Raw genomic sequence first — 10,745 nt, 5'->3', positions numbered from 1 at the left:
GACAATAAAGTCTTCGGCTTGATAAAGAACAGTTGCAGAGGTTGGACAGTGTGTGCTGGAAGGCCTGCCAAGAGAGCATTACAATAGTCCAGTCTGGACAGAACAAGCGCTTGGACAAGGAGTCGTGATGAAGAAATGACAAAAAGGTTCAAAATAACAAAAGGATTATTTAATAAACCTTTTGTTATTGTGAACCTTTTTGGCATTTCTTCATCATGTCTATTATTTGGCATTTCTTCATCAGGTTTATTAAATAACTCAATGTAACATAAACAAACAATACCGGACAATAAGGAACTGAAAACAGAGAGCATATAAAAACAAGATAATGAAGATGTCCATAGAAACAAAGGAAACAGGAAACTGACGATAAACAAACTAAAAGTCCATGAAAGTGAAACTAACCAAACATAACAGTGTAACTGTAGAAGTTAATGTTGTCATTTTTCTTCTTGAAGGTGGACTGAGTGGCGCCAAGGCTTCCCCAAGAGCATCGAGGGCAAAATTCCTCCAGAAGTTCAGTTTGATTGGGGAAAAGAGATAGACTTTTATTGGAATGGCTTTAAAGCGTAAGTTTTGGGGGAATGTGTCGTGGCCAGTCCTTGTTGATTTGATACTGAATTTTTACTCCATTTTCCAGAATGAAAAATCTTGCAAATACTGTTCATGTGTATAATTATACAGTATGCTAACTCTGTATAACTCTGTTTCAGGGAAGTGGAAAAAATGCGTGAAAAAAATAGAGAAAAACTCTATTCCTGGAAAGGCATGAAATTCTTTGAAAAGATATTGGAAGATTTTACTATCAAGAACACTTTTCTAGGTCTGGATTATTTCTTCCTTTTTAATAATGTTTGTTTGTTTTTTTGTTTGTTTCTTCATTTAAAATCACTTTTTTTCTTGGCCTGTAAAGCTTTGACTGTTGACTGAATTTCCCCCTTTGAAATCTGACAGAGAACGTGATGCAAGACTGGAGGGAGGATTACATGTTCGGCTATCGTTTTTGAATGGCTGCAATCCTGTCATGATCGAGAGGGTGAAAACGACTATTCCAGACAAGTTTCCAGTCACACATGAGATGGTGAAGGACTTTCTGGAGAAAGGTGTCTCACTACAAGAGGAAATAAAGGTCAGAAACATTAAGACATAAATCACTTGTACAGTCGGTCAATAATCAAATCCAAGGCTTGTATCATATAATTTCACATAATTCACTTAATTAATAACACTTCACATAATTTAATTATGTCAAACTGGGACACTTTTATTGGCAAACTGGGACACTTCAAACACATTAAATTGTTTATTCAAATGTAGGCCCAATTAATTTAAATACACAATAACAATATAAACAACAACAACAAAAATAAATTTAGTTACACTAAAGGCACCGGGCTGGCGCTGCCACCGGCTTGGGCCCGTAATCGCTGCTTGCAGCTATATATATTTATATATATATATATATATATATATATTATATATATATATATATATATAAAAAGCCGCCACCCCGTTGCCTTTCGGGTTCCTGTGCACGACGGGCAATAACGTAACCCCGCTTTGACTGTCGAGAAGAAGTCTGCTTTAGAGCTTGTATCAGTGTGAGTCTTTCTGCTCCCCTCCAAACACACACAGAAAACAGGGGGCTGTCTGTGTGTGTGCCCTCCCTCCCTCCCCTCCCCCCCCCCCCCCCCCCCCCCCCCACACACACACACACAGAGAGAATGGCAGGGGGAACTCTGTCAGAGAGAGGCAGAGAGAGACAAAAACACATTCAAACCAAAATATCTGACTTCCTGTTGGTCGGAGCTAATGACTGTAAATGAGAAAGTTGTCCGGATCGATAAGCACAATATACAGACCGAGTTTTGTGACTGTAGGTAAAAATAACCCCACCACTTTAGTCAAAAGTATCTTGAAAGTAACACACTTCCTGCTGCCAGTCTGTAGTTAAACCGTGTACTAAGATCGACGGAAAATGAAAAGTTGCGATTTTCCAAGCCTATATGGCTAGGAACTACTCTCATTCCGGCGTAAGAATCAAGGAACTGTGCGGCCGTACCATGGGTGCAGGCGTAATGATATGACGAAGCTCCTGAAAATAGTCCCCAGCTCGGTAACTTCCAACATGACCGGGACTAAGTTTGTGTAGTTTTTTGGCGGCAAATTAGGATTCCTGTGCGATTAGCCATGGTTCTGTGCGTAGTAAAGGGCTGTGATAGTAATGTCATCTAAATCGTCTCTCACAAATGTCTCCATGCTACAAGGCACGCTCCCTGTGCAAGCAGGTTGTCACGTTGGTTTGTTGACGGCAAGTGCTTCGTCATATCATTACGCCTGCAGCACCCATGGTACGGCCGCACAGTTCCTTGATTCTTACGCCGGAATGAGAGTAGCTCCTAGCCATATAGGCTTGGAAAATCGCAATTGTTCATTTTCCGTCGATCTTAGTACACGGTTTAACTACAGAAGAGTCAAGTTTTAAATAGGAAAAATATTGAAACTCGTTGGTCATTTTGAAAGAAATGCTACTGGACCCATCAGAATCAATGATCTATGCTAAGCTATGCTAAAACTGGTTCCGTCAGAACTGGAGTTCGGCTGAATGGATTAGAAAACGGTAAAACTGTTTAACTCTGGGGGAGATGTAAAATGAGCCTATTTCCAAAAAAAGTGGAGTATCCCTTTAACTGTCCCACTTTACTCATTGTCCCACTTTGCCAGTATTCACCCTACATAAATGACTCAAATCAATGTTATTTAACCCATGAACTATTAGTTCTAATCTTTACACCTGTGTACACGTTTACAGGCAGGAAACATCTACATAGTGGATTATGAAATACTGGAGGTAGTGCCAACACCCAGCGATGTGCTCTTTTTGACTGCACCGCTCTGCCTGCTGTACAAGAACAGATTGGACCAAATTATGCCAATTGCCATTCAGGTATCTGTCCAATATATAATCAATATCAAATGAAAACATACATTAAAAATGAAAATGCTTTTGCTGCGAATCTACTCACTGAAGTAAAAATGTCTTGCTTGGCTTTATTATTCCTGAATCAGCTCAGTCAAACCCCAGGGGAAAAGAGCCCAATCTTTCTCCCGAGTGATAATGAAGATGATTGGATGCTTGCCAAGATGTGGGTGAAATCTGCCGACTTACTTGTACACCAGTTGGTCACGCACCTTCTCAAGACACATCTGATATCAGAGGTTTTTGAAGTGGCCATGTACAGACAGCTCTCTGCAGTCCATCCTGTATACAAGGTACAAGTCTTCCAATACACAGTTATGATATTTAGATTCAGGGCTAAACTGAAGATTGTGGTTTCACATATGTCAATTTATTGATGAAGGGTTACTGGTTCTGATATCCTTGCCTTTTCTTTCTATTTTTAATGATGGTTTAATGTTAAATAAAAACCTCCAGGGCAGTTCCTCTTTCAGGTTATGTTTTTTAAATACATTTTTATGATTTAATGCACAAGTTTAAATGCATCATTTGATTTTTACAGTTACTGAAACCTCATGTTCGTTTCACAATTGCAATCAATGCAATGGCCCGTGAAAAACTCATCAGTGATGGCGGGATCTTCAGCCAGGTATTATCAATATTACACCCACACATAAACATCATCTTGCTAGGATTCACAGCAATTCTATTCAAATTTGATTATTTTGTCTTTGTCTGCCAAGCCATAATTTCTGTCCATGATATAGTTTTAAAGACGCACACAGTGTTAAATTCATCATGACAAGCCTGAGCCATTACCTGACTTTTTGTCTTGTGATATTCTGTCTTTTTGCTGAATGCTCTTACTTCTATTTCATAGCCTACGTTGTATTGAGTTTACTGGTGTTTGCTTAAATTCGACAGACCAAAGTAGTTCCTAAATTTCCAATATAAAAAAAACCCACACCAGAATAAAACTTAAATAAGTTGAAAAAATAAATGCTAAAAATATTGAGGCAAAAGATTAACTGAATTCGTGGTATCCAAAGATTACTGGCGTCAATGGAGATGGGATAGCTAAAGTGATCCGAAGTGCCATGGAGACTTTAACCTACGAGTCCCTGTGCTTCCCTGAGACCATAAAAGATCGAGGAATGGAAGATGTACTATTAAAGTACTATTATAGAGATGATGGCATGATGATCTGGGAGGCAATACACAGGTAGGTTTAGCAACAGTTCAGATTCTGCAGTAGCGCTAAAGTACAAACTAGTTCACATACACTCAAGTGAACATTGTTGGCATCCAGAGTTATTTTTACTAATTTGTCATCTTGTTGATCTTCCTGTAGTTTTGTTTCTGCTGTGGTCGAGATCTACTATGAGAGCGATGAGACCGTTCAAGAAGATGTGGAGATTCAAGGATTTGTTGAGGATGTTTCCTCTGGCATGAATAATTCTCACAGTGAGTACAGGTTTAATTTATCAAACGCCCTGTTTACACCTGGTATTAAGAGGTTTAGGTCGATCGGAACATAAGGTGTAAATACAGGTGTAAACAGGGTCTAAAGCTTGTTCACTTTCAACCACTTCAAGAGTTAGTCACAAACGACGCAGTCACCTACAGTCAGTCACGTTTAACGTTATATCAGAACTGAACAAATGAATCGGGATCCCAACCAAAATGCCACATTTGCTGTTGGGGTAAAGGAAAAGACAGGGCTTTACGCAGAGAGAGTCGATCACTGCTGCTCTTTCTAACCCATACAGTGAGACTATTTGAATAACACTGGGAAAGCGTGCTTCTTCTAAACAGAAACGGGCGCTACGGAGACCACACACTGACCGCAGGGAGATGACATGAAGAGTTACACATATGGACTGGCCCGTAGGGAAGGGCTACATAGGGAAGGTCTCTTTGGTAGATCCAGCCTAGCTAGGGTAGAGTCAATACTGTGCAGAGACGGCAGAGCAGATCTGTAGAGGGAAAGACACTGGCTCACTGATAGGGAAGCCGTACTGTGGAAAAATACAATTCAATTCAAATGTATTTGTATAGCGCTTTTCACAATACAAAGTATTTTGTTTCAAAGCAGCTTTACAGAAAATGCATTTCAGAAATTTTCCGTAGAAAAACAAAAAAAATCAGTTAGTTAATCATGTATTAATGTAGGGCATAACATATCGCCGGCGTCGAGTCGTCTCATCACAGGCGTCGAGTCGTCTCATCACAGGCGTCGAGTCGTCTCATCACAGACGTTGGGGCATCTGAAGTCTCCATGAGAGGCTGGATACAGAACTGGAGCTGACGAACTCTATTTGAGTTATCTCGGGACGCCAATAAAAAAGGCAGATGGGAAATAATTAGCGTAGCTGCTGTTCATAATATGAATGCATTTGATTGATTTAACTGTAGTATTAAAGGTATGAGATGCATTATGTGAATGTTTGGCTAAAGAGATGCGTCTTTAATCTAGTTTTAAACTGGGAGAGCGAGTCTGAGCCTCGGACAGTATCAGGAAGGCTATTCCAGAGTTTAGGAGCTAGATGTGAAAACGCCCTCCCTCCTTTAGTGGACTTAGATATCCTAGGTACAACCAGAAGCCTCGAATTTAGCGATCTTAAAGCGCACTTCAGAATCTGTCCGGAAGTAGTAGGTCATCCGTGTACTTTCTGCTTTCTCTTTTATGAATAATGTGAATTCTGACATTTTGACCTATATAGTTGGGAAGTGTGTGCTTTTGGATGCAGCCACAATCAAACAATTTGGCAGAACTAACTTGGTTCACAAATCATTTTGAATTGTTTGTTCAGTTTCCCGTACACACTGTCTGAAGTGGTTTCTCACTCGGAGACATGACAGGAAATGTAAGAAAATTAAGACCGTTGAATAAAGTGGTCGTCGAACTACACTTGAACGCAAATCTGCAAATGCATCCTATTGTTTGCCAGCGATGAAGATCTTGATTAGGCCTAGATGAACATCTTCCTTTGCCGTCTGTGAACAATTCCACAGGTATACCTAGATTTAATTTCATACAGGTAATAATTTTTACAACAAACAGATTATTACGCTTAAGTAAACAATACCCCTTCAACAAAGTATCACATTAGCATTTTTTATGATATGCTCCTAATTAATACAATAAATAAGCGACCATTTTTCACAGAGTAGGAAATTAACATCCGCCAACCCACAATAATATGTAGGAATTGCGCAACGGCGGGCGACCTGTTAGTGTTGAAAACGAATGCTTTGCATCGCATACATCAACCGTCAGTTTGGTCTACGATTTATTTTGCATGTCGACATTCGTCCGCCATCTCCTCGTCTGGAATCAGAAGCATCTGAAGTCACTTAGCGCCATTCACATCCCGGGCAAGCTCAATCGTGTAGCCCTTGAGCTCTTAGGACAGCACACACTCCGGGAGAATGAAGACTTTACCCCCAGGTGGTCCAGCTGATTTAGAGTCGCTTCAGAGTTACACAAGTAGACCTGTTTGCCTGTGCGGACAATTCCCACTGCCATTTGTTTTACTCCCTGACTGAGAGGACCCTCGGCACAGATACCACGGCACACAGCTGGCCTCATGGCCTATGTGATTTCCCCCAGTGAGCCTACTCGCACTGACACTGTGCAAGGTCAGGGATGACGAGGAGCAGTTCTTGTTGGTTGTACTGGCCCAACCAGACCTGGTTCCCTCCCTGGCGGATTCCTCTGAAGAAAAACCTGCTTTCTCCGAGACGGGGAACTTAAAGGGATTAGACAGAGCGCTTAGATTAAATTACGCTTTTCTTAACATATGTTGCATTAAAATATAGGGTTTCACTGTAATTATACATTTATGTACTGAGTAATATTAAGTAACAACATGTACTTCCTATAGGGTTAGGATTAGTGTTTGGTTTGGTCTGGTTTAGGGTTAATTGCATGTAATTTTGCATAATATATAGTTATTACTATAGAAAGTACATGTAACATACTGTATGTAACAGTGACACTTTAAAACACGCTTCTGGCGTTCAAGTGGTTGAAAGTGAACAAAAGAGAGTAAAACATCAGGTGTAAACGGGAATGTGTCTCCCTCGTTTACTTGTGATCCAATCAACCGAAACACATCTTAATACCTGGTGTAAACAGGACCAAATTACATGATTACAAGCATGCATGATTGTTTGTATTCTTGTATATTCTATATGCATCTTTGTGTGTTTCAAGTCACTTTTAAATGTGTGCACAAGTTAAATGCAAACTTCCACTGTTTCCAGAGTTTCCAGAGTCTCTGAAAACTCGAGAGGAGTTAGTCAAGTACCTGACCGTTGCGATATTCAACGCTTCAGCACAACATGCTGCTGTCAACTTTGGACAGGTGAGATTACACTACATTACACACAACAAGAGCATCAATAAGTGCTAGGCACAATTCTGGATAATATCCATAAGCTAATATCTGTGAGTAAACTTTTATGTTCCAGTTTGACTGTTATGGCTGGATCCCAAACAGTCCTTCCACCATGCTCATGCCGCCTCCCGATCAGAAGGGCACAGTGGATATGGATTATATCCTAAAGAGTCTGCCTGACCATGAATGTTCCTACACGGTTCTAGCAACAGCTTGGGTCCTCACTCAGTTTGAGGAGAACGAGGTTTGATGTCTTATTCTGATATACTTTCCACTTGAAATTGTAGAGAACATGGCAGCAGTCTAGTCGAAATCAAAGTGAAAAAGAATGAATGGTACTAGCTGAGGGTACAGAGCATCAAGCTATGAGTTTTTAAAAAAGAGACCAAAGATTTTTTTATGTAGGCTCAAATAGATTTTAATTCTTATTATTGCTGTAGATTGTTTGCTTGCTATAGTGTATGTGTTCTGCGGCACTGTCAACGCAATATTTTCAGTCAGGTAGAGCAATTAATTTAACTGACCCTTCGCTAAGTCCCACATTAAAAACATCATGTTTGGGTAGTAACATAAAATGTATCTATTTATTTAATGCTGTTTGTATTTAAAATACCATATATAAGGAGCTTAGCACAAAAACTGAAAATGAAACTTCTACTAGTACACTATATATTGCTGCTGCCACAGTCAGACTTTTAAAATTCAAAACAGTTCTGAATATGTAATCTAAAGTATTAAAATTATGTTACTTTCCTTGAGTAAACTAACAGAATGTTACAAATTATATTTTACACAATGTATTCTGTAGTGAAATAAATTTCTAACAATCCTAACAGGCAAACTTTTGCTCTTCTCTAATGGTAGTCAATGGAGTCCTTTTGTGTTTGTACAGTTTTAAACTAAATTATCTAAAAGCTATAGAAGAGATCATTTATCTTTTTTTCTGGAGCATGCAGTGACACAATTAATTTATGTTTTGATTAAGGTTACAGACGGGATAGTAAGAAAACAGTTCCCAGTATTGTGATTATGTAGTAGTAAAGTTCTGTTCACTCACACTGATGTTATCAGCTCTCTGACACAAATTTCAACTTAAAAACTTAGTAAAGTCAAAAATAAAATGGTCTGTACAAGTCATATCAACTCATTATTTTAAATATTGACTTACAAATTTTAGCTGAATCTTGTACAACTTATACAATTAAACTGAAATTGGTTAAATTATTTCGATAAGTTAAAGTAATGGAAATATATGACTTATTGATCATATAATTGTTTACAGTGCTGTAATCGGCTTATCTCTGTTCATCTGAATGTAAAAAGCATTTGCACTGATTCTGATCTCTGCTGATCTGCAGTTCTTAATCATGTTACCGCATTATTTTACAAGTTCTTTAAAGAAACATGGCAAATAAAAATGTTCTGCAATGTCCGACTTCATTCCGAGAATAATATCATTCAGTTTTCTCCTTTTCGGGGAAAATCGTGCTTTTAATGAAAATCCCCAATTCTTTTGTTTTGTTTTATAAGCTTGTCTGAGTGATTGACAGTAACCAAGGGGGTGGAGCTTAGAGAAGGGTCAGTTTACCTTGTAAAAAGAAAGAAAGATGTTGTTCTGCTTTCTGAAGAACTTACTTTTTTCCCCAGCGGTACTTAGGCATGTATCCAGACACGTGCTTCACAGAGCAACCAGTGAAGGAAGCCATCAAGACTTTCCGCAAGAAACTAGAGGAGGTGACCAACAAAATCAAGAGCCGGAATGAGGGATTAACAATTAAATATTGTTATTTGTCCCCAGACAAAATCCCCAACAGTGTTGCAATTTGAGAAATCATTTTGCCTATATTGGGTTTACAGCCAATGTGTGCTTGACATAGAAAAAGAAGAACAGCTCTACTTAAAATATTAAGTTTTGTAAAACACAGAGCATTCTGCCTTTTGAGGCGATTTATAGAAATGATGTTAGATTAACACTTCTTGTATTTGACTTTTAATGGGAAATAAGGGATATTACTTTGTAATGCCATCTGTGCATGTGTGTATCTTTTCTGAGGGTTGATTGTGGGTCTGGTTCACGCCAGGAAGGCAGAACAGTTTATTTGATTATGCTTTAAAGAGCTAAACTTGTGTTATAATCCAATTATTATTGTTTATCTTTTTTATTATTTTCTTTTTTCATATAAACTTGCATATTCATATATCCATACTGTGGTAATCATTTACTCATCTTTTGATTCGTTAATTCAAATTCTTTATTACTCAGATGCTCTATTGTTTGTAGTCTATAGTCTATTAAATAATCATTTGACTTATTTTTAACCTTACAGTTATATTGAGATCTTACATCTATATTGATTTTGTGCTGATTGCGCAACTGTTTGTTTTTTTCATCATAACAAAAGCAATTTTTCCCCCTGTTCTTTGCCATGTTATAAATGTTACTGTGTTTACTGTAGCTCTAGCAGTGAATTATGCTAGGCCATATTCATTCATTAATTTGTGTCTGTTCAGCTAGAGTTCAAATGTGCTGCCATGTTTAAAGCTATAAGATAACTTTTCTGTGAACGAATACAATAATTGAACTTTGGTGTATTTCTTTTTGTAACTTGAATAAAAAAAAGTTTTACCCCTAAAGTAACTTGTGTATTGATTGCATACTCAATCCAAAAAAATTGGACACAGCAGAGAATAAACAGGATGTGCAGCAGTCTTTATTGCAAACAAACTCAAACTAACATTAATACTCGGGAATCTTCAAAAACAACAATGGAACAACCAGGAAATAGTAACAGGAAACATAGACAACGACAGACACTGAACGGGATTAAACATGGGGCTAAAATACACAGAAAACAAGAGAGGGTAAATTAAGTAGACACACCTGAACAGAACTAACTCAATTAGTAACCATAGAAACAAACTGACAGAGGGAGGAGAACTGAACCAATTAACAGATTATAAGGCTAACTAGGAAACAGATAAAAAATAAACTCAAAACGTGACAAATATGCAGTTTTCAAGGTATATTTATTTTAAATTTGAACTAGGGATGCACGATATATCGGCCATCATATCAGTATTTGCCGATATACGTTTATTTGTAATGTTATCGTTATCGGCCTGATAAGAAAATTTGGTCTATATAATAAAGATGGTAAATAATGTATTATTTCCTTCAGCTGAGACACTTCAGATGCGCACTGTTCAACATGATGGTTTTGAGTTGCTGGAAATATTATCAGAATCACTTCAAAAAAGGAAAATACAGTAAAGTGCAACATGTCTGTCATATCGGCTACATAAAATTATAATGAGAACATTATAATTGTGTGCTTGGGACATAGCTGTTAATGGTGAGACTTTTGTTTTTTTTACTAGGCTCT

The 10,745-nt window shown here is 38.0% G+C and overlaps 1 protein-coding gene across 1 annotated transcript; it reads left to right on the top strand.

The window, feature by feature from the left end:
- The first annotated feature begins 717 nt into the window (after positions 1 to 717).
- Positions 718 to 9,993, top strand: LOC307011980 (polyunsaturated fatty acid 5-lipoxygenase-like). The gene is made up of 10 exons (XM_079638128.1): positions 718 to 823; positions 955 to 1,129; positions 2,813 to 2,947; positions 3,070 to 3,273; positions 3,522 to 3,608; positions 4,009 to 4,181; positions 4,311 to 4,423; positions 7,229 to 7,329; positions 7,436 to 7,606; positions 9,010 to 9,993. The coding sequence occupies exons 2-10, from the start codon at positions 1,025 to 1,027 to the stop codon at positions 9,187 to 9,189; spliced, it is 1,269 nt and encodes a 422-aa protein (XP_079494254.1). The 5' UTR covers positions 718 to 823; positions 955 to 1,024; the 3' UTR covers positions 9,190 to 9,993.
- The last annotated feature ends 752 nt before the right edge of the window (positions 9,994 to 10,745 follow it).

The sequence above is a fragment of the Phoxinus phoxinus genome, assembly GCF_949152265.1.
Source record: "Phoxinus phoxinus genome assembly, chromosome: 2".
NCBI lineage: Eukaryota > Metazoa > Chordata > Actinopteri > Cypriniformes > Leuciscidae > Phoxinus > Phoxinus phoxinus.
Note: the sequence above shows the minus strand (reverse complement) of the source record. Positions and strands in the feature narration are given on the sequence as shown.

Excerpts from the sequence above, each read along its gene's own strand:
- LOC307011980 (XM_079638128.1), top strand. The coding sequence starts at position 1,025 with ATGATCGAGAGGGTGAAAACGACTATTCCAGACAAGTTTCCAGTCACA. Across the intron at positions 1,130-2,812 it reads CACTACAAGAGGAAATAAAG|GCAGGAAACATCTACATAGT; the intron begins GTCAGAAACATT and ends ACACGTTTACAG. Across the intron at positions 7,607-9,009 it reads CTCAGTTTGAGGAGAACGAG|CGGTACTTAGGCATGTATCC; the intron begins GTTTGATGTCTT and ends TTTTTTCCCCAG.